This window comes from Cydia pomonella, chromosome 2, assembly GCF_033807575.1.
Source record: "Cydia pomonella isolate Wapato2018A chromosome 2, ilCydPomo1, whole genome shotgun sequence".
NCBI lineage: Eukaryota > Metazoa > Arthropoda > Insecta > Lepidoptera > Tortricidae > Cydia > Cydia pomonella.
The window spans coordinates 5714389-5737756 of NC_084704.1; the positions used below are offsets into that span (position 1 = coordinate 5714389).

The 23368-nt window shown below is 37.3% G+C and overlaps 1 protein-coding gene across 2 annotated transcripts in view; it reads right to left on the reverse strand.

Annotated features, from left to right (window-relative positions):
* LOC133532068 (CDC42 small effector protein homolog) overlaps positions 1–23368 on the reverse strand; it is a 51779-nt gene that overhangs the window by 13911 nt on the left and 14500 nt on the right. For both annotated transcript variants that reach the window (XM_061870562.1, XM_061870571.1), the window contains exon 2: positions 5420–5883. In XM_061870562.1, the coding sequence (XP_061726546.1) occupies positions 5420–5561 (142 nt within the window). In that variant the 5' untranslated portion in view covers positions 5562–5883. The remainder of the gene's footprint in view (positions 1–5419; positions 5884–23368) is intronic.

Consider the following 23368-nt stretch of genomic DNA (forward strand, 5'->3'; position numbering starts at 1 on the left):
AATGTAAAGTAGGCAGAACTGCGTTTTTATTCATTGTTTCCTGTTACAGAGAAGAAATAAAATAGGTAGGTATACTTACGTCATTGCTCTCTTACTTAGGAAACATTATTAGGTGGAACACAACAATTACTATATTACAAATACAATACTACAATGCAGCCTGTGGGTAAGCTTTACTCAGAGGTCCTATAACACATTAAGGGTGCAGTACAACAACATCCTCAGGATGCTGCTGAGGCTGCCAAAGCACTGCAGTGCATCAGGCATGTTTGCCGAGGCACGGGCGGATGACTTTTTCGCCATAAGGCGGAAAAGAATTGCCTCGATGCTAAAGCGAGTGCGTGGCAGCAGCAACTGTATGCTGAGGGTGTTGGCGGAGCGCCTGGACTGCCCGCTAACAAAGTACTGGGTTGATGTGGTCATTGGTAGGACCAAGTAGTGAATAAATTATTTTCACTGCTTGCTTCTGCCAATGGAATTGTTTCACATTTTTTTTTGCATTTTTGTTCTCATTATACTTAGTATGTAAATTAACTAACCTAGTCTTTTTAAGTTTTACTAATACTTATATGGACACATGTCTGAAATAAACAATTTTTTTTATTTTTTTTTTATTACTATATTAATTAACCACAATTTTATTTATGTTATTCATGATTATTGTAAGGAATAAGTGCCGACATCATTTTCTCAACTCAATCGGCCCATAGATCGGCAACGTCAAATAGTTACGATATGAATAGGATATGTGAGTGTCAAAAGTGACGTTTCTTCAAACCAAAACGTCACTTTTGAAACAGACATATATCCGATCCATATCGTATCTAGACCTAATATTTGACGTATCTTAAAGTTCGAATCGGGCCGAATTTTTTTGTAGTTTAGTAGCTCACAACGAATACAATCACACGAATACAATCGAAGTTATGCTCTTACTTTAAAACGATATTATTACTTATTCTGAAATAACAAGATATTTGACATGAATATAATTTCTATTGTATGAGACCGGCTTTACTACTGCACAAATGTAGTAGATTGGTTATAAAAACTATTTGCAAACACATAGAGGCTGTACAGCATGAAAAACTAAAACAAAAAACAACCATTAAAATAAATAAACAGAACTCGCGCGTTTACATGTATGACTCACTCGACTGCTCACTTGCCATTCGCACTTATAGATTAACTGTCCTACTTGTACCATGCGCATTAGAGAAGGACAGCTGGCTAATTGTGATACGGATTCGGATTACTACGATATGGGTGGCGGACGGCGAACTTTGCCAGTTATTTTTGACTTCATGTTAGAGGGAAAACATGTACGGTGACTTGCGGGCTGGAATTCCAATGTTCAGAGGGAAGAGTAAATGCTAAATCTAACGACTGGTCATCATGTAAATATAATATGTATTTAGACTTCCCTAAGTGACACGGTAGGTAGGTAAATCTAAAATAATAAATTGAACATCGAGTTTCTCTGAAATAGTTATGGCGTTATTAATAAACTGTAAAATCAAAAATATCGTTAAAAGTAATGTGTCCTTGTTATAGTATAGTAGTGATATTAACATTTTAATTTGTGTTGTTAATAAAAAGGGAATGCGTTTGAAAATTTATGAAATATGTTTTTTTATCGTAGTGTTTGGTCATGGCAATGTAGTTTTCATTGTCTGGTATGCTTGTTTTGAGATCAGATTGCTTAGCTAACGTGCCAATCGTTAATGCTAGCGTAGCGTAGTTATCTCTCTCTCTATAATTCTTCCATATTAGTTCAACAACAGTGACAATTGCGTTTCGTTCGCTACGAAGCGTTACCGATTGGCACGTTGGCTACGCACCTAGGAAGTAGAACGTTAATTACAAAGTCAGATTAAAGGTGCTTCTTCAAGGTGTTTGACAAGCGTGTAATGAATGGTTAAACATTATTAGTTTAAATTTAAAATATAAAAAAAAGCTCGACGTAAGTTGTCGATGACTCTATTTAGAAGAAACGTGCTAACATTAATATAAAAACGCTGGTGGCCTAGCGGTAGGAGCGTGCGACTTTCAATCCGGAGGTCGCCAGTTCAAACCCCGGCCAGTATCAATGAGATTTTCGGAACTTATATGTACCAAATATCATTTGATAAGTATTTACCATTCGCTTTTCGGTGAAGAAAACGTGAGGAAACCGGACTAATCCCAATAAGGCCTAGTTACCTCTGGATTGGAAGGTCAGATGGCAATCAGTTTCGTAAAAACTAGTGCCTACGCCAATTCTTGGGATTAGTTGCCAAGCAGACCCAAGGCTCCCCTGAGCCGTGGCAAAAATGCTGGGACAACGCGAAGAAGATGAGATGATACCAACAATAATATAGTAGCCAGTTAGACTATTCATTGACTATTTCGTTAATATTAACCCCTCTCCATTGTAGTGATTACCCGGCTGCATGCGGGGTCATTTCTGGCAACCTACTTTAATAATTTAAAACAGATAATATAATTTTATTATGGATCAAAATATAACTATTATCTCTTTAAACAGATGACCCAGACTACCACTAAAATGCAAGATTAGAGATGTGACAATGACAAATGAAATTAAATTGGTAGCACAGACATGTTTGCGTAACTCTCTGTTTCAGAGATCAGCCCAAACTGATTATGAAAAGTAAATGACAACTTCATGTTCAAGTGCCTAACCTAGATAGTGCCGATCGACGCAACCAAGATTGGTCAAAGCCGGCGTGTAGCAAGAATTTTTCTTTACTGGAAGCAATTAGAAATCTTGTATATGTTCCAGTTGCCGATGCTCGGTTGTTTTGCAAACCTGTCCTTTTGCTTGATCGCTTGGGATCTTATAGCCCTTAGATCAAACGCTTGTTTCAAAACAAAGCCACTGGGATGTGGAACGCCAGGAATATTATTAGCTTTATTTACGGAAGTCTAGTTTATTAGTTATCGTAACTGTTCTCGCAGTCAAAATGGCCGGATACAGTGACAGGTCTGCATTAAAGCAGAGGCGTCGTACTAATCGCTTCCAGAGCTAGGACGAATTTATGAATCAGTAGAACAAATATAAAAGCGTTCTTTGATTGCGCGTAGTTTTACGGACCTCGAGGCCACGTTAAAGTGGTACGTCCAAGATGTTAAATCGCCCACGTTTATGAAACCAATGGGAATACACGACTGACTCGTATGAGGCTGCTGTGAGCATGTCTGCGGCAGCATCGTAAATTAAACGAGACATAATCCCATTCGCAAAGACTTTCAACTGCCAGAACCGATTAATATAGCAATAAATTATAGTCCTTCGTTTGTATCTAATCAATAGACGATTTTGCATTGGATTCGATTAGGTTTCCGTTTCTATCAACGTCAGTCGAGTCACGATATCGACTCGGTAGGAAGCCATTAAAGTACCTTAGTAACTTGTATTACTGTGAGATTTTCTGCAAATTATTAATTTAAATCATTCGAGTTGCAGGATAGACGGCTGCGCGCCATACGGGGTGCGCTGACGCCGACGCATTTCCGCTAAAAAGTCCTAAGTATGTGGTGGAAAATGTCTCATGCTCTGTTTAGAAATGACAAGCAAAACCAAGCGTCAACAGGAATATACAAATGTAAATTTGCTGATGGTTTAGCCTACGTGAGCTTGTGCCAGATCCTACCGTGTCAATATTAACCTTGATGACTTAAGCTCTGCTTTGAGAAGTAATGCATTTTAATCGATATTAGCTTAAGATACGATAGTAGCCAAAATAGCTTAACAAGGTTTTTCAATGTCTAAACTAAACGCCCGGCAGCATTTGCAAAGGTTTGCCAAGCGTCTAAACAGACCATAAAGTACCTACAAACAACTTTTTAATATAGTATGGTGGCATTCGCCTCCGAATTTGGAACGCACGTGTGTTGCCAGCATACTAACGAGACAAACAGTTTTTAGCTGTCCGTGCGTAATGTGCTCGCCATAATCGTTATGTCAATTACATAAAGTTGGGTTCATGCAATTATTCACGCTTGAAACTTGGTCTCGAAGCAGGACGTCGTTAATTAAAAGTTTTAACGGTTTTTTTATCATTTCATAAGTTCGAGACTCTCAAACTCTTAAAGCGTTAAGTTTATACACTTTCTTTTTAAGAATTTCTATGTCCACATTGAATTAAACAGTTTATGATGTCCTCCTACTTAGCATGGAGACTTGATACGTGGTAAGTAATAAGTATATATATGGTGGATGAACCTGACACACGTCAGGCAAAATTAAACCTTCCATCTATGATACAAGGACTTTGACACGTGAAAGCTTTTCTCGCTTTATTTGTACAGGTCGTTCACTTTGGGTTTCTGGAAGGTCACTCCGTTTTCGACTCAATCGATTGACAGACAGGAACTTATCGACTACTCGATTGTGTCGTAGATTACATCAAGTGGCATTATGGATATCAATTCTATTGTGCTATTATCTCCAACCTCCTGCACTAGTTCTATCTACGTCACTTGACATTATTACCGGAGTAATCCCATTCAAGTGTCCACGGGAATGTTCTGTGAAGTAATTAATAATGTTCTGCCAGATGTTAAATTTGCTTATCTCTCGGAGTTATGATAGGCTGGTGTGTAGGTAGGTATATGTAATAAACTGACAGAAGAGTTTATCCTCAACACGCCATAAGGACATACAGCAAAGTACGTTAGGTGTCTATTAAGACATAGGTATACGTAATGTTGTCCTTTAAACCGTAATGCAACGGAGTGTTTTTAAATGTGCCTACATGTTTTCTAATAAATCATTTTAAAATCGGTAATCGCATATGATAGTAGAAAAAATATATTTCAAATATGTAAATCCAATGGGGCGTAAAGACATTACCGTACGTGTTGACCATTCGCTAACGAATAAAGGACCCACAGAACACACTTGATATGGTTTTCTGTAAGAGGACCAGAAAATGGAACTTGCTATTGGAAACGGAGCGCCGGCTTTATTTTTATTATAGCACGTTGCGTGAACCCACTTTCGCCCGATGAGAAACATCAAGTGGTATCAAGTTTAACCACTATTGTATGCTGTAAAAGTATAAATGGATCCACTTCAGACGTACCGAATGTATATATTATGCACATGAATTGCAAAATTGCTGCAGTTAGCCGACCACTTCGAACTTCAATAGTCGCATCGTTTCAATGATCGTAAAGTACATGTTAATTGCAAATGGCAAGAATGTTGCAGGAAAACCAATGATTGCAGTGAACTAAGCAGTCTCATTTTATTAACAATGTATCGTAAGTACCCTACTAAAAGACGCCTGTAAACTTTATGGTTTTAAATTGTTTGGATGAATTTGACTGTAGATCTTATCAACGTGATCTGGCTAGATCAACAATTAATTAGAAGAAGATGTTATGTTAATAATACTATTGCAATACATACCTATGTGTCCTGTGTGCTGGAAGTTTGTGGGGGCTCCGATCATGGAGCGGTCTATTCTCCGGCGCGTCCGCTGCGCCTGCGCGGCGGGCTGGTAGCAGCACGCGAACCACTGAAGCCAGATCTCACCACCAGTGCCGGCCATTTTCAACTACTAAACTGTCCACTACTAGTTCCAGTCACTAGCGCGTGTCAACGCGGCTTGAGAATTCGAATTCTCTATTTATTTATTTAAGCACTTTTGTTTCCACTGTTCCAGAACTGCTGACTTTTTTTTTCTAATTTTAAAATATCGAATGTAGAGTGTGAAATAAACACAGAGTTGTACTGTAGCACGATAACACGAAACACTGTCACTTATTGAAGAGTCCGCTTCAGATAATGTTCTTGGAATCGAGGTTTATATAACGCGCGATGATCTCCTCTCCGCAGATAACGACGGGTGCATGATGTTGATGCTCCGATAACTGGAACGGAAGAAACGATACTGTTCAATTATGCTTTCTCTTTTAAACTACAGCTTACTTATTTGATAATAGGTACACAAACATTTTGATGGAAATATTCTTAATGATGTTGTCAAGAAATTGTAAATGTTAATTTAATGGTTAATTAAATTATAAACTCACTTGTGAACCGTCTTTCACAAAGTGTTATCTGTAAAGTTTGTTTAATAATTTAACTAAGATCTACAAACGATATTTTCTCTAATTAAAAACCACAACATCGATAAGAACTTGGTTCGATAAAGATATTATGTATGGACCGACTTAATTTTTTTTTTGACGACCGGTTTGGCCTAGTGGGTAGTGACCCTGCCTACGAAGCTGATGGTCCCGGGTTCAAATCCTGGTAAGGGCATTTATTCGTGTGATGAGCATGGATATTTGTTCCTGAGTCATGGGTGTTTTCTATGTATTTAAGTATTTATAAATATTTATATATTATATATATCGTTGTCTAAGTACCCTCAACACAAGCCTTATTGAGCTTACTGTGGGACTTAGTCAATTTGTGTAATAATGTCCTATAATATTTATTATTTATTTATTTAATTTATAACGCCATACAAACTGTTAACAGCCATTGAGGTATGCATAGTGACGAAGTCGAATCATGAATTCATATTTAGAAACAAACAAACAAGTTATAAAAATATAATCATAACCCCGTCATGTTTAACAGAACATTTGTGGGAAAAGGGTACACATTCATTCGCAAGTTTTACGACGTATTAGAAAGTTATCAATACCTACTTACAAATATTATAACACACAGAAAGATACAATGTAAAACTCAAGCTATAAATTACTAGAAACAACAACAACAACAAGCGGTCTTGTCGCTAAGGAGAAAACTCATCCAGAAAATCTTAGAGGAGCGGAAAGCATACTTAGATATTCAAGTATTATGTGAATAGTGCAAAAGACTTAAATCCACCTACACGACCCTAAAATTTCCCCATCATATCTTCAATAGTTAAAGGACCAGTTGAAAATGAAATGATGTTGATCATGTGTTATTATATGCGACACTTTTACAACCTTTCCTAGAAAACAGACTGGCAAAACGTGTCGAAGCCGGGGTGCGAGCGTGGGGCGACCGTGGGCACGATCTTATCGAGGGACACTCACAGTAAACCTGTCGCAAGTCCACTCTATTCTAGAACAAATAGTATCAGTCAATAAGGTGGAATATCGCGTACACATAATGGCCTTGAGACATCTCTACAATCTGTAGGATAGATCGGTAACTGACAGAATCGTGGACAACACAAAGTGACGGCTGCGAGATAGCCAACTTATCTGATGGCTGATATAAGGCTGGTGATCACTGATGAGGAAATTGAAGAGAAATTCTTAATGCGGTTGTCATGTGAGTTTTCGGAAAAGCAGCAGAGCTAGATTATGGTATATTTGAAATATATAATCTAGAATTATTAGAGTGCGAGTACGTGGCAGCACTTGCTTTAGCGTGAAGGTCAATGTAATGTGAATGTTTCCGATTCAGGCCACAAGGTGGCAGAACCTCCAACGCGTCCCTATATCGAATTCTTATTGCAACCGCACGCAACGGAAGCGATAAAGCCATGTTTAGAAACATTTTATGTAGAATGCACAATACACACACCAGAGAAAAAAACAGTGAAAGTTGATAAGATAACATATCCGAGAGCACAGGTAGAAAGAAGTGTTCCAGCCGGATTAATACGTGATCTATCGCCACCCTTATTATTGCTGTCAGCAGGCAAATATAATTTGTTTTTATGACAGCCTGTGACGGCTGTGACATAGCTATTTATGTTTGCAAAAACCAGCGATGCGAACTACTATCAACTATGAAGTTTAACTTTTCGAAATGCTTTGTTTGGACACTGAAGAGTTGAGTCGGACCAAGCTAACTCTGCAACTGCACGTTATTTCCAATGACAAACTATATTATCTATTATCATCATTAATGTTTAATTTCTATGAAAATATCGATATTTTTGCATTAATTAAAACGATTGTGAACTACGGTATCGACTGACGTTTATAATTATACTGCCTCATGTTGTTCTGTTCAAGTCTGTGCAGAGTTAGCTTGGACTCTAGATATCGCCAAGTTCTTGATATCTCGGCCATATAACAATATCTTCAATGTCACTCATTTAAGAGGTATCCTAAAATAATGTGGAATACCTCGCCAGTTTGCACAGTCTCAAGCCCGTCTTACGGAGCCTGAACTAACAACTGTATTCTTTGCTAACAACCCAAACTGACCAGAACCGGTATGCGCGGTATACCTGTATAGTGGTGCGACAAAATACGTTAGTTAATAAGTATGAGCCGAAACCACTTGTCTCGGTTAAGATACACATATACCATTAACTTCCTAACCTACATCTTTTGCACAGTTAACAGTTATTAGGAAAACGTTTTGATTAATTGGGCCTCTGAACTGTATCAACGCACTAAAACTATTGATTTGAATAGAGAAAGCTACCTTGACAAAACCTTACACAAATGGGAAGTTTTATAGCCGTGTGTGTTTCCGAGAGAGTTGGAATTCATTTGATTTGACTTTGTACGGTAATATATGAAAACAACTTTAAGGTACTCCTATCTACGATTGAATCACGTTACACCATTTGGGAGCAGAGTTATAAATGCCCGTAGCCTGTAGTGCAAATGGTTTTAAAATCACTTTTTTTTAATACTACGTCGGTGGCAAACAAGCATACGGCCTGCCTGATGGTAAGCAGTCTCCGTAGTCTATATACGCCTGCAACTCCAGAGGAGTAACATGCGCGTTGCCGACCCTAACCCCCCCCTCGTTGAGCTCTGGCCTTACTCACCGGCAGAAACACAAGACTATGAGTAGGGTCTAGTGTTATTTGGCTGCGGTTTTCTGTAAGGTGGAGGTACTTCCCCAGTTGGGCTCTGCTCTAGATCTGGAATGACATCCGCTGTGCTGTGCCCTACCACACAAAGCGAGAAGACACTCACAATGCCCATACCTCTCTTTTAGCCGTAGTTTAAGGACGTACCCGGGTCCAAAGGCAAAATACACCCTGCTGATATATTGAACTATTATTTCTTCGTATAGGATCAGCACAGAAAACCAGTATTTTGCGCTATGATTTGTTGTTTTGATAATAAACCATAGAAGCGGAGCTTGATCTCGCAACCCAGACGCGTAAGCGCCATGAATTACGGGCTACGACATTTTGGTTGCGATTGTGACAATTTCTAAAAATAACTTATTGCGCTATCTTATTGTTTGACATATAGAGGAAAGAGCTTTACCTCGCGATAATCCGTCGCACTCGCAAGTTTTAGGGCTCATTTACACGGTGCGAGAACTCGCACGCGAGTTTCATTACATTGCGGTATTTGATCGGTCGCCGAATTAGTTGTAACCTCAATAGTCCGCAATGTAACTAAAATCTCATGCGAGTTCGCGTGCCGTCTAAATCGGCCCTTAAATGAAATATGTACAGTCAACATCAAAAGTAGCGGATCAAATAACGCTTCATAAGTATCTACCATTCTGTAACAGCTTAACAAAAAGTGATGTCTTAAATATAGAACAACTAAGACCGTAAAAGATATACTTTTGAATGTGAATTTTAGGAATTTATCGATATTTGGAAAAGTTATCAGGGGTGTCAAATATTTTTGGCGCGTTGATTCATCCGCTACTATTGATGCTGACTGTACTTATGGTGTCACTGTCAATAGTGCCAAGTTGGTGTAAACCGAACTTAACGTGGGCGGAGTCTAGTAAACCACGAAATAAATTGAGAGTGTAAGATATTTTATATTTCTGGTTACATTTATTAAAATGCAAGAAAGTATAATACCGACAAGTTACATTGCGTCGTTGACCGGTCGATAACAAGTCATTGCTGTTATCAGCTCCTAATTGGTCGATGACGAGTGAAAGTGTATCGCCAGACGAGAGCGAAAGTCCACGTAGTCTGGACTGCACTTTGTCTGCATTGTCAAGATATTCGAAGCAGTAATGCTTGCTTTCCCACCAAAAGTGCAGCCAAAAAATACTACACGAAGAAGGAAAAACTAAAAATGCACTGCAAAACTCGATTAAATTGCAATCCATTTTCTCCGGAATAAAAACTGTCTTGACTTACTTTTCAACTGTTAATGGTGCTGTCAAACATCATTCGTAAACAATCTATATATTTACGCTTACCTTTACTTACTCACTTTATCTTGTTTACAATGTCGTAAAAACAGGCCTTTCAACATTCTTGTGCACTTAACTAGTAATAACTTCTATTTTCATCTTAACGGACAGAGACCACTGCACCAGGGTTTTCTTTTCATTTTTAGGGTTCCGTACCCAAAGGGTCAAACGGGACCCTATTACTGAGACTTCGCTGTCCGTCCGTCCGTCCGTCTGTCACCAGGCTGTATCTCACGAACCGTGATAGCTATACAGTTGAAATTTTCACAGATGATGTATTTCTGTTGCCGCTATAACAACAAATACTAAAAATACAATAAAATAAATATTTAAGGGGGGCTCCCATACAACAAACATATATTTTTTGCCGTTTTTATAAATAATGGTACGGAACCCTTCGCGTGCGAGTCTGACTCGCACTTGCCCGGTTTTTTAATTTAAGCACGGAGCCTTAATACAATTAGGTTTGCTAAACTTTTATTGTAATTATGCCCAAAAAAGTGATTCAATGAACATCACTTTTCGATCATTGTTTTCGATATTATTCAATTTTTAACTAATGTTAAAATAGTACATTACGATACAAGTGCGAAAAATAGGAAATTCGAAACGAGTGGCGATAAATTAAAACACGACCGAAGGGAGTGTTTTAAATCGACACGAGTTGCGAATTACCTATTCGCACATGTATCGTACAACGTTTTACAGTACATATGGCCCTTTAAATGTTCGACACAGTAACATAATATGCTACTTCTCGCACTAGTGCTATAAAGTAGCCCCATATGTACTGTAATAATTTATTTTTGCTACACAAGTCGACATTTTAATTGCAATAACAAAACGCAATCTCTACCAATCAGCGTCAGTCAGCGTTCTAATTTCAAACGCTGCACTTTTTCGGAGCGTGCTGAGAGGCCTGCGTCACGACCTATTAAGCCGACCCCATTTTAACGACGCTTTCGGTTTTATGGTAATCAATTAGTGTAATGCATACAGAACATTGTTGTGGCTGATAAAATCTTTAAATTGTTAATTAGTTAATATTCCTGAATAGTGGCGCAGAGTAGGTAAGTTTAATTAAATAAAAGTAATAAAAACATACGTGCTGTGAATAGGCAATGATATCAATAATAAATAAACTGTTATCAGGGGTATTTCATGAATACTTGTAGCCTGTATTACAAGGAACTCATTTTACCTTTGTTTATTAAATAGTACATTACTATAGAGGCCGGGAAACGAAGAGTTGCAGGCCAATAAGTAGTTATAGACGGTCAAGCGTAGCGAAGTCGCATAGAGATACGCGGCCGCCCGTTTCTCGCCGAGATTTGTATAGTGCTTTTCTCAAACTTGTAATTAAATAATAATAAAAATTAGATGATGATGATTGTTTCATGTCTTAATGTGATAGATTATTCAGTGCGCGGGCAAATAAAAATGTGATGATTTTGGCGCTACGACGCACTCCATTACGCTTTTTTTCATTTCTTTTTTCTTTATTTTCTTTTTTGTGTTTTTTAAATATTACTTTGGGGGTTATCAAAAGAGGAACGAAAATTTGATTATTTTTGCGCTACGACGCACGGTTTAGAATATACAGCCCTATAAAGATATTTTTAAAATAATCTAACTTTTTTTCCCGTTTAGTAAACCCTTAAATAATAATAAACAAACACAAAAAAGAAAAAGAAAGCGTAATGGCGGAATTTTGCTTATAGGTTTTTTATGGTTGAATGCCAAGACGTGCCATAATTTGACGTTTAAAAACAAAAGAAGGTTGCCTTACAGGCCTAGGTGTGTAAGGCTGAGGCCTAGGTGTGTAAGGCTTCACTCATCGCACCTGATGATATGTAGTATTTCCGGACCTAATTTGAAGTAAGTCATATCAACATTTCATTGCAAGTTTGAGAAAAATATACTTACAAGTTACAAGCTCTCATGAAACTACCCAAATTAATTATTTGACTTTTGAGCTTCATACTTCATAAGTATAGTGTAAGTTATGTAATAACTCGAAATATAGGAAGACATAAAACTGTACCAGTATACAAACCGGTAGTTACTTCAACCGTCGCTTCCACAACATTGTCGTTAATCGAGTTTAACGCGAGTTTAACGTGAGTTTAAAGTAGCAACTGGTCCAGTTGTCCCGATTGCTGCGATCAACATTAACACAGTTCGCGAGTTTTCGTTGCACAACTGGCTAGCGTATTTCAACAACGTACGTGGACTTAAAAATAGTTGTGAGAAACGTGTGTCTGGCTTGCCTGATATTGAGCTAAGTGGCCTAGAATAAGGTGGCTCAGGTAAAAAATAACTCTTTAGATAACTTGATCAGCAATAACTCAAGTTGTTTTGGCATACAATCTTATTTGGAGGTATACAACCTTAGTCAACGGAGTTCCAAGTGATGTAAAGCCCACTTTGTGAATTTAAAATGTCGCATGTTACTAGTGCTGAGGATATGAGCATTTTGTATCTCTGTCTCTTTTGTGATTTCCTTGCCATAATTTCAGATTCGCTTGCTGTACAGTATATGTACTGGTAACGACGTGTGCCATGCCAAATCAAGATCGAAAACCAGTCCTCCTTAATCGTATCCCAACTACTGAAGCATATCTACAACATCTGCTTACACATGAGTGCAATGTCTCAAAAACTGTATAGGTAGTCGGAGCATATTCAAACATTATTGGTGACCTGCTAAAATTTATTTAAGGAACATAGGAAACGCATTAGGAAACGACATAGCGTATTGTAATAAATTTTAACACTTAACGATATTGCGACCACCATTTGTTTTTATGATATATCTTTCATAAGCAGGCAACTATTTCATCATGTTTCTAGAACGGTCACATTACTTAGTTGGCGTTAAATCTTACACCAAATGTTGATTTAATTAATTTCACGTTGTCAATCTTTATGAATTTCATAAGCGTTTATTTTAGTTTACTTACAATTGTCACGTTTGTGCAATGTTCTAGATAAGTACGTTGATTTTTGTCTAAGTAACATTGTTGGTCAGTTTTAAATGGTGAATAGAAAAATGTCACGGATATAAACGTTTAACTAAATTTAGGGCGTGAGAAACAGATTTTTGAACGGTTGCAAAAGTCGTTTCCTCCGAATAAATAATGTTAATGGTCGCTTAAATCCTCATATTAATTACTTACAATGTTCAACTATACTTATATCCATGTTTACATTTAGAAGTTCTTTACATGCACACCAATCAATTAATATTTGTGCCTAGGTACTCATTTCAAATAGGAGTTATAAGCAACTACTCAGGTACCATATATAGGTATAATATAGAATCTATTTTTCTATACAATCTCGCCCAAGCATCAACACAAGACAAGCGTATTTGTAGGCGCGGCGGGAGATCCGCGCTAAAATAGATCTCGTACTTCTAACCTATCTGATCTCTGAGACGTCAATGAATTTATCCATCCCCATACGCTACCCTTCTATGTTAGTGATAACGCATAAGGTGAGTAGTATCGAAGAAACAATCGTTTCAAAGTGGATACGTCAACGGATAGATTTAGTGCATAATTATTTTCCATGGTATTTTCCCGGAAACTTACGAAGGTGTCTTGCTATTTCAGTCAGTCTCGGCTGACATTGACTGAACTGTATGACAAATGCGAACGTTTCCGAAAAATACGACGGAAAACAATTGTGCATTATATCTGTAATCGCAGCAATAAACAAACAACAACTACGAAATTTATCAAAAAAATTGTCAGTGATATCATCCGCGTCAACAGCAGCAGTAACGTCGCAACAGTGATGCTGCTCCACAACACGTTGCGGGGTGTCAACAGCTTGTTGTTGTCGTGTCATTGGTCCAGAACCCGGCGCATGTGATAAGCATGACTGGCGTGAATGATGACGTGATAACGGGCGCTGACTTGTGTAGGTGTTACGAGATTTGTTTGAAACTCATCATGAACCCCTTCCCTTTTGATTCTCAGAAAAGATCACTTATAAAATTATAAAAAACGTGTAGCAAAAATACATTGAAGGGAACTGAATATCTACTCCATTTTCAAATACCTACATACCTATTGTTTTTAATAGGACAGTGTTCATAGTACTGATAATTATTTGTTTGTATTATTCCATTGCCAAATACCTACCATTGTTTAGCTTTATCTGCGTTTAACAAGAATTTAACAGGAGAAATAAAAAAAATATTTCGCGGTAAGTATCAAACTACTTTTGCACCACATTAACTTTCATTTATTCATATTGGAACCAAAACATAAAAATCCTTATTATCAACAGTTACACACGTTCACATTACAATATTAAAGTAATTACATATAAATAAATAAATATTATAGGACATTATTACACAAATTGACTAAAGTCCCACAGTAAGCTCAATAAGGCTTGGCTTGTGTTGTGGGTACTTAGACAACGATATACTTATATAATAATTTATAAATACTTAAATACATAGAAAACACCCATGACTCAGGAACCAATATCCGTGCTCATCACACAAATAAATGCCCTTACCACGATTTGAACCCGGGACCATCGGCTTTATAGGCAGGGTCACTATCCACTAGGTCAGACCGGTCGTCAAAATTTAATTTTAACAATGTATGCAGAGTTGGCCATAGAGTCAGTTTTTCGTAAATCGTAGTAAAGCGTCGGTTGAGTTTTTCACGCGGCGTAAAAAATAGAATAACCAAACAACTTTCCTTCAACGTTCCTTTTTTACTCGTATTGCAATGCTTTAAAGTAATAAATAGTAATGAAGCGCTAAAAAAATTAATTCATACAACGACTACTTGTAACTCGGATATTATGTTGTTTGTTAAACAATGTAAACTCGCAACCATTTATATATATGGATTTTAATTAGGCTAGCAACTTTACACATCAACTAAATATAAATATAAATAAGAGACAATAAATCATAATTACTTGCTCCGTAAGTATGGTTGCCAGTATTAAAAGTGAAATTAGGAAGAATTTTCCTTTGCCTTATTTTTATGCCTTTTAGGGCAATGGCCTTTACTTTATGTAAATAAGACTGGTGATTCACCGCTAACACAAGTATGAACAACGTAAGGAGTATTTTGATAAGCACGTACCTACATTTAAAGGAACGCCTGATTCTTCCAGAAATTAAATCGAATAACAGTACCTAAAGATAAAAAGACCTAACGATTAATAGGGGTCATAGTAGTATAATATTGCTTTTCGGTCTACTTAAATGTATATGTACACGTCCTAGTTCTACGAATCCGATCCGTTTTTAAGCACATACGAGATACGATACACAATAAGACATTATAAATAAATTGTTGCCTAAAAAAAATAGATATATATATATATATATATATATATATATATAATTTTGGATAGACTACCTAAAATATTAAGAGAAAAGGGGATGGCCGTTTCTACATACAAAGATAGTCCCAATTTGTACATAATTAAAAATATATATTTTTACATAATTTGTTGTATATTGTTTATTGTTGTTGTGTATATAACAAAGTGTGTTAAAATATTTTCAATAATGTTAATACCCAGAGAGGAAAATGAGTACTACGCTTATATGAAAAGACGATTTCGCGTTAGTCCTCCACTTTCGTCTGAATAGTGTATGATATTCAGTACCCCTAGTGTAAATTTAATCGACATCATAACGTGACGAACGCGTTTGCGTTAAGTCTCATTTTGTATAGGATTTTGAGTTTCCAAAACGCCCCGCTTGGCGCGCTCTTTCTAAATCCAATACAAAATGAGACTAAACGCAAACGCGTACGTCACGTTTCGAAATCGAATTTATTTACACTAGGGGTACTGTTTAGCATAATAACGCGCGTAAATGTTAACGATTCCTGCATTGCGGTGTATGACAAATAAAATAATATGTTTAATAAAAAGGTTTTATGGCTTTATTTATTATTAGTTTAATTTTATAAATAATTTTTATTTATATCATTTTTTTTAACGAACCAGGTTAAAAATACAGGTTCATAGAGTTTGAGATAGAGTCATTATACTCTGATAGTTGGACTGTGGTAAAGTTGTCACCATTAGTCAGATGAGTCGCGACGGTGTCCTGGGTTCAGGGCGGCGTATAAATAGACGCCGCACAAGGATCTCTAATTTAAGACGACGTCTGCGTCTAGTACGTCTGACAAGGATTCGGATTGGAGAGATAGCATACTAACAAGTTACGGAGATTTATTTTCCAGTAAGTTCAGACTCAAGCTCAAGTGGGATGGGGCGGGACACATCTGTCAGATGCACCCGGACAGATGGGCTAAAATAGCGACCGAATGGGCACCACAGATCACTCGAGGCAGAGGCAGGCTAAAAAGGAGATGGCGACCTGTACTCATTTTCTGGCGACTGGCGGGAGCAGGCACCAAGCCGTGACAAGTGGCGGAAGACAGGAGAGGCCTTTGCTCAGCAGTAGGACACAATATAAGCTAAAAACTAAGTGGAAGCGTGTGGTTTATATTTTGGGGTGAGAATAAAATTATCACACTTATTGGCTACAAGTTTCTACCCGCGACTATTAACTATCATATGTCCTTCCTTTCATCTCAATTGGTTTTGCGGTTTGAAGAGGTAACAGACAGACAGAGTTATTTATTTATTTATATTATATTAGCGATAGTAGGTATATACGAGTATAGTAGGGATGTATACATATGCGTAATGTTTGGAAGGCGAAATAAAAATGGCGAGCACTCAGCTTGGCAAATAGTAGACTTTCGTGGTCTCAGATATCCACACTATTTGATACGTATATTTGACAATCCTCTACTCTGTTAAATATAATATGTATTGTGTCCCACTTGTCCCAGAGCCTCAGGTATACTGCACACGGATCCATATACGTACGTATATGGTTACACACATATATTTTAACTTTAATAGAGTTGAATAATTAAATGTGTCCATCTTAGTGACGTATTTAGTAGTACCTACCATTGCCCTCTCTGTTGTCAATATAGTGCATTATTGTCATGTTTATGACACGATAAGCACATACAAAAACCTGTCTCTTACTGTAAGACAACGCTACGTAAGTACCGAGCGCAAAAATAACGGGGGTGAAGCACCTGCGTCGCACTGACTCAAAGAGGCCAATTCAAAACTTACATTGTGAGTTCAAAATGTTATGTAAGTGATGTCAGTTACTCGCGCCAATACATGTACGGGCAAGTACGAGCGAAATGTACGCGCGACTGACATCATTTAGATGCAGTATCATTTTGATATCTCAAACGTTAAGTTTGAATTGACCTCACAGTTTTATTCCCGAGACGGCCTCGCAGTGAAGCGACTGTAGCGAGAAACGAGTGCGCTCTTAGGAATTTATTAACAAGGTAAAGTAAATATGGGAAAATATGTACCATGGTGTAGATTGTAGTTCTTTGGTAATTTGGGTTTTTCGACATTTTTCTTCAATATGGATACTGTTTTCTGACGGCCAAAAAGAAGATAAAAAGTTTCATATACCTTCTTTATATTTTCTTCATAAAACTACAAGATTCAGACTCAAAATTAAATTAAATATTTTTAGTGATGTATTGTACTGTTTACTTTTATGAACACCTATTTGAAGTAAAAGTTTTTTAAGGCATTTTTTTTGCAGATTTAACGCTTTCCTTAAAATAAATGTAAGATTTATGATACAAGTAACGTGTTAACGCAGTTTGTTAGTAGTTCAATTTAATAAAAAAATAACCAGGTCGCGCTCTTAGAATATCCTTGTTAGTTTAAGATGGTAAAAAAACGAAGAAACGAATCCTTTTAGCTCGTCTGTCACAAACATGTCTGTCTGATACAAACAGCTATACCTATTACGTGACTAGCCTGACAATGTTTGGCGGTTACTCAGTCCTTAAGTGACGGACGATACAATACGTATACGACAGTGTGACATGTGACGGGTCCTCAACCCCTGCCGGGTATCAGTTATAAGTGTTTAGTCGCTAAGTACGAAGATGAGTCGTTGTCGACACGTTAGATACCTATGTGACATTTTGACACACTGTGTTCGTATCCGGTTATTATGTTCAAAATAACAAGAGGTATACATAACAGTTGTGAATGATTCACGGTTTCACTAGACTTAAATTGACCGGGATATAAACCGTGATTACCTTTTATATTGTTTTTATGGGGCTCCCGATATTTCGACGCAGTTACATGCATCTTGTTCACGGGTTCGCGGTCTACACAACTTTGACACCCATCTGCTATCTCCAGTTACCCGTGAACAAGACGCATGTAACTGCGTCGAAATATCGGGAGCTCCATAAAAACAATATAAAAGGTAATCACGGTTATATCCCGGTCCATTTAAGTCTAAGAGGTATACATAGTTTTATTATTGTTTACCAGCTTAGTCATGATCATTTGGTTAGTGTCATATACGTTAATCGGGCAATTTTTTGCACAAAAACACCGTTCAATTTTTGAGTATCTATTTATAAAATTGACCTAAACGGTGTGGCGCCTACAAGATGTTTGACGGGTTCAAAAACAAGGGGCCAAGTATAAACAATTATTAGCCATGGTTACCTAGGTAGGTACAGACTTTATACGGAGATGAAATAGTTGAACATTTACATTTTCGGTCACTGCTGTATCTAAGAAAGTAGAGAATAAGATGGCTTATTTTGTTATGGTTACCTACTTCCTTTTTAAACGAGCTTTCTAGGTCGAAAGCTCTTTATTAAATTATGCGTGAAAACTTTCAAACTTTATCGATTTGTTTATGGTTTCTTGAACAACACTATTAGATCCCATGACAGGTGGAATATTTTAATTACTACAATCCTCATAAATCTTTATGGTAATGTATTCTATGCTACCGGTTCATTGTAAAATATGCCTATGGTTGGGGCAGTGGGTCGCATACTCAGAGCAAATGAACGTGCTGTTTGGAAGAAAAGACTTCAGTTATGGATTTAGTGTAGAGGCTCAAAATTTTTGTGTTTGACATTCCGGTGTGGATACCGGCACCCGGGTTCTTTAGGCAAGTATTCCTTTAATATATAGAAGACGCGTAGATGAAATTTATCTTTTCAAAATAACAAAATAGTGGTTTGACGCACACCGTTTGGTCTAGATAAGAAAAACAAATAATATTTGCATTGACGCATTTCTTTTCTATATCAGTGGAACATAAGGAAAGATTATCAGGCCAAATAAGCTTGGAAACTTTAATCTCCTAATGAGAATGTTGAAATGGACGTGTGGCGTGACGACAATGGATAAAATAAGGAATGAGTATCTAAAGGAAGCCTGAAAGTTGCACCCATAACTGAAAAGCTAAGATCAAATTGCCTAGCGTGAGCGCGATGAAAGTTATGTGACGCGAAAGGAAATCAAAGTGGAGGGATGTAAGACGCAAGGAAGACCAAGGAAAAGGTGGATGGATTGTGTGAGACAAGATATGAAAAGAAAGCAGGTGTATGATGACGAACAACAGAGAGATATGGGCAAAGGAAAGGCCTCTTGGCAAGGACAAGCGAATGATGATGAGATGGTATTAGACGATTCCAATGAAGTATGTATCCCATCCCATTGTCTGCTTACTGATAAAGAACACCATAAGTCCATTGCGTCTTAAAAGAAAAATAGACGTTTTAATTTTAAACGGATTCACAGGGCTTACAAAAGTAATCAGTTAATCGCAGGTGATAATTTGAGTGTCGAAATGAACACAATAGTGGCGTTAATGGCTTAGTTTAAGTGATTGCTATTTTCTGTCGCCGTTGCGTCAGTGAGGTCAGGAGTGTTACAATTGCTTGCCAACTACGGGTGATTAGGGGGCTCCGCCGAAATTGCTGTTATGTATTTGTATACAAGAGATAAAGAGTTATATAAAAAAAAAACTTAATGACTTAAATACACTGGTTCGTTGGTCTATCGCCTCATTCAAACAATACAATACAGTACAAATCCTCGTTATTGCACAGCCTCAAAATAAAACAAGGAATTACATAAAGAAAGAGAGTAAACAACAGGCGGTCATACTCGTATCGCTACAGAGCAATTTCTTCCCGACAACCTTTAGGTACTGGAGAAATGATAATATGTGACCGCGGCCGGCAAAATGCCCCACTTTGTCGTTTGCCATAAGGACGCCTTGTCTGGTATTTGTATATCTCGTTCTTATGGCAAGTGACAAAGTCAGACGTTTTTCCGGCCGCGGTCACATATTAATTTAACTAATTAGGACACAATAATGCCTAGAATACCCCGTGCATTCGATAGTTGACTGCCGGTGAACGACGCGGTATAACTGTGACAGCAGTGCATGTATACAAAGTGTAATAAATATAGTGGGGATCCGTGTAAGGGCATATTCGGTATCTCGTGTTCCTGATTAGGAAAAAGTAGACAAATTTTTTTATGCGAATGCCAAATGACCGACTTGGACGTCCGGGCCAAAAAAAAAATTTTTTTTCGCGGCAACAATTTTTTGTTCTAAGTACTTTTTCCTAATCAGAACACGATATTGAATATGCCCTTAAATGGATCCCCACCATTTTTGTTACACCTTGTATTATAATTTTTTATTGCTTATAAGGGTATACTAGGTTCAGGCTTGGAGGGCAAGGGTTCTTTCTGACAAGACGACAATCGTACATCAACAAACGCTGAACGACCAGAAATGTCTGAATGTTTCGGAATGACAGATACAACGAAAAGTCCTGTGGCTATTTCCATACCTACATTATTCAAATTTAGATTGGTGTTTATCAGCGATTGCCAGCTAGGCCCCTAGAACTCGCGCAAGCATTGCGAATACACGTTCAATATAGACATGCAATTCTAGCATTTTACGAATTCAATTGGGTTATGCAAAATTAGACCTTGATCTACAGAAATTACGAGCATTGACGAGTGCATTTGCAAGGTGTTTGTCATTGAACTGCAATATGCGTAATCGCTAGCGCTAATCTGGTGTGACAGTGTTGGCAAGAGGAAATTTTTATTCATTTATCAGACTCTGGAATAATTCTTTTGATTGAGTGGAATATTTATTTATGTTTCAAAAGTCAACAGTGGCGTAAAACATATCATGAGCATAATTGGCTAGGTAGGCCTATTCGTTTTCTTTAAAATTGGACCCTTGTGCTTTTAAAATCGGCAAGCCATTAGCAATCAGTTTTGCATGTCACGCCACCAAACTTAAAAATTTCGCCGATTTCGATTCGATAACATAATATTCCAGACTTTACGGATTTAAGTCTAATTTTGCGATTTATAATACAAAACTTGATGACTTGACTACGTATGTAGATAGTGCAATGTAATGCACAGTAAGCTGCAGAGATTACTGACCCCTCATGCAAACAAGTTTCTATCCAGGGGGTCAGTTATCTCTGCAGCTTACTGGAAATCAAAACCGTGGAGTGAACATTTTCCTTCCAAGTTCTTCCTTATCTGCGCCCACTAATGCCACGGCTGGATGCACACAAGTAAGGTAATCGGATTTGTAATTTAATTTCCATTTTGCTGACCTTACCGCGCCAGATTAGTGCTCTTCACCCAATACTCAGTAATAAAGATAACAGGTTTTATGCATATTTGAATAGGGTTGTGAATTGTGTGCGTTCGTGGTGTTCTGTTGTGTCTGCGCGAATACTAGTGAATAATGCAGAATAATAACCGAGAAGACGTTTATAATCACATCTCATCATTGTGACATTTAAGTCTCAATTCTATTTATATTTATTTTTTGGGCTCTTTGACCGCAACGAACAGTCAAAATGGCTCAGAAAGTTTAAATGCGTTATTAAGGACTGTGGATCATGTCTATATGAAACATTGGAGCGTAAAGTCTAGCGAATTATTCGTTGCTAGAATAAATCGTATAAAATAATGACTAGGGAATGAAACCTTCAGAAATATATTTTTAGACCATTGCATAAGAGATGAATAAGATTAAATTAAAAACTATTAGGTACGCATTCATTACTTAGCTGTAGCTATTTTGAAAGTCTTAAATTTAATCCTTTACAACAAGAGTGATGATTTTGTGCAGTTTGAAAACTTAGACTAGGCTGAGGCTAGTATTAAATAAATAAATAAGATAATAAGTGGCTCATGGTGACGTCAGATTGTAAGTCTTTCTAATTCGTTTGTCTATAGTCTGGGGTTTCTTGCGCCATAGGCATTGAGCGCGTTCCCATGGAGGATCTCACGCTAAGTGAGTGTGGGGCTGTGCAGTAGCTGGTGTCTTTGAGTGAGTTCTGTGCCACTACCATGGTAACGTTTTGTTGTCTTAGATACTGTTGGACCTCTGATATATTTTGTCTTTCATATAAGTACCTGGGCGATCGAGCTTTGCTCGGTTATACTATTTATTGTAATATGTTGGTGTATAGGTGATAATCTTAACTACATTTTTTTACTAAATTAAACTTGTCTAAAACTAAAAAACTTAAAAAAATATATATGAACTTGGACTTATAAAAAAAAAAATAGTTAGTGTCACCGGGCGAGATTCGAACCCGTAACACTCGTTTAGCAGTCCGCGTCTTAACCCGCTGGACCAGACGGACAGTAGCCGGCAACCCGAAATTAGCGACCATATTCTGCGTCGAAAGAAAAACGCATGAAAACTCGAAAACACGCGTTTTCCCAAACATAAGACTAATCTAGATCGATTGTTTACCCCCAAAAACCACATACCAAATTTCAGCGAAATCGTTAGAGCAGTTTCCGAGATCACAGAAATATATATATATATATATATACAAGAATTGCTCGTTTAAAGGTATAAGATTAACTTAATAAAAGTAGAAGCATGGTTCGAAGTGACGCCACTTTTAAGCCAGTCCTAAAAAAAATTGTTTTGAAACTAAAATACGAAGGTGTGCTTTAAAACATGTATTCGTAGGTGACTTTCAGGTTATAAATTGTCAGTTATGAAACAGTAGGTTTCATGATTGAAATCTTGAGTCGCTGAGAACTATAGGTAGTTTTGAATGAGTCTGCTGAAATGCAGCGTACACACTCTGTACCATTCATTAACTTATAATTTTGAATAAATATCCTATGCACGTAGTAGATACATATAGATATAAGGCACGTACGTATATATGCATGCATATCTATGTACCTATGACCGACGGTGATATTTTAAGGGAAAACCACTTAACCGTTATTGTTCTTTTTGCCAAAATTAATGTGCATGTTTAAGTAATGAATGAGTCAAGACGATGTGGCATAGTATTTTCGTAATAC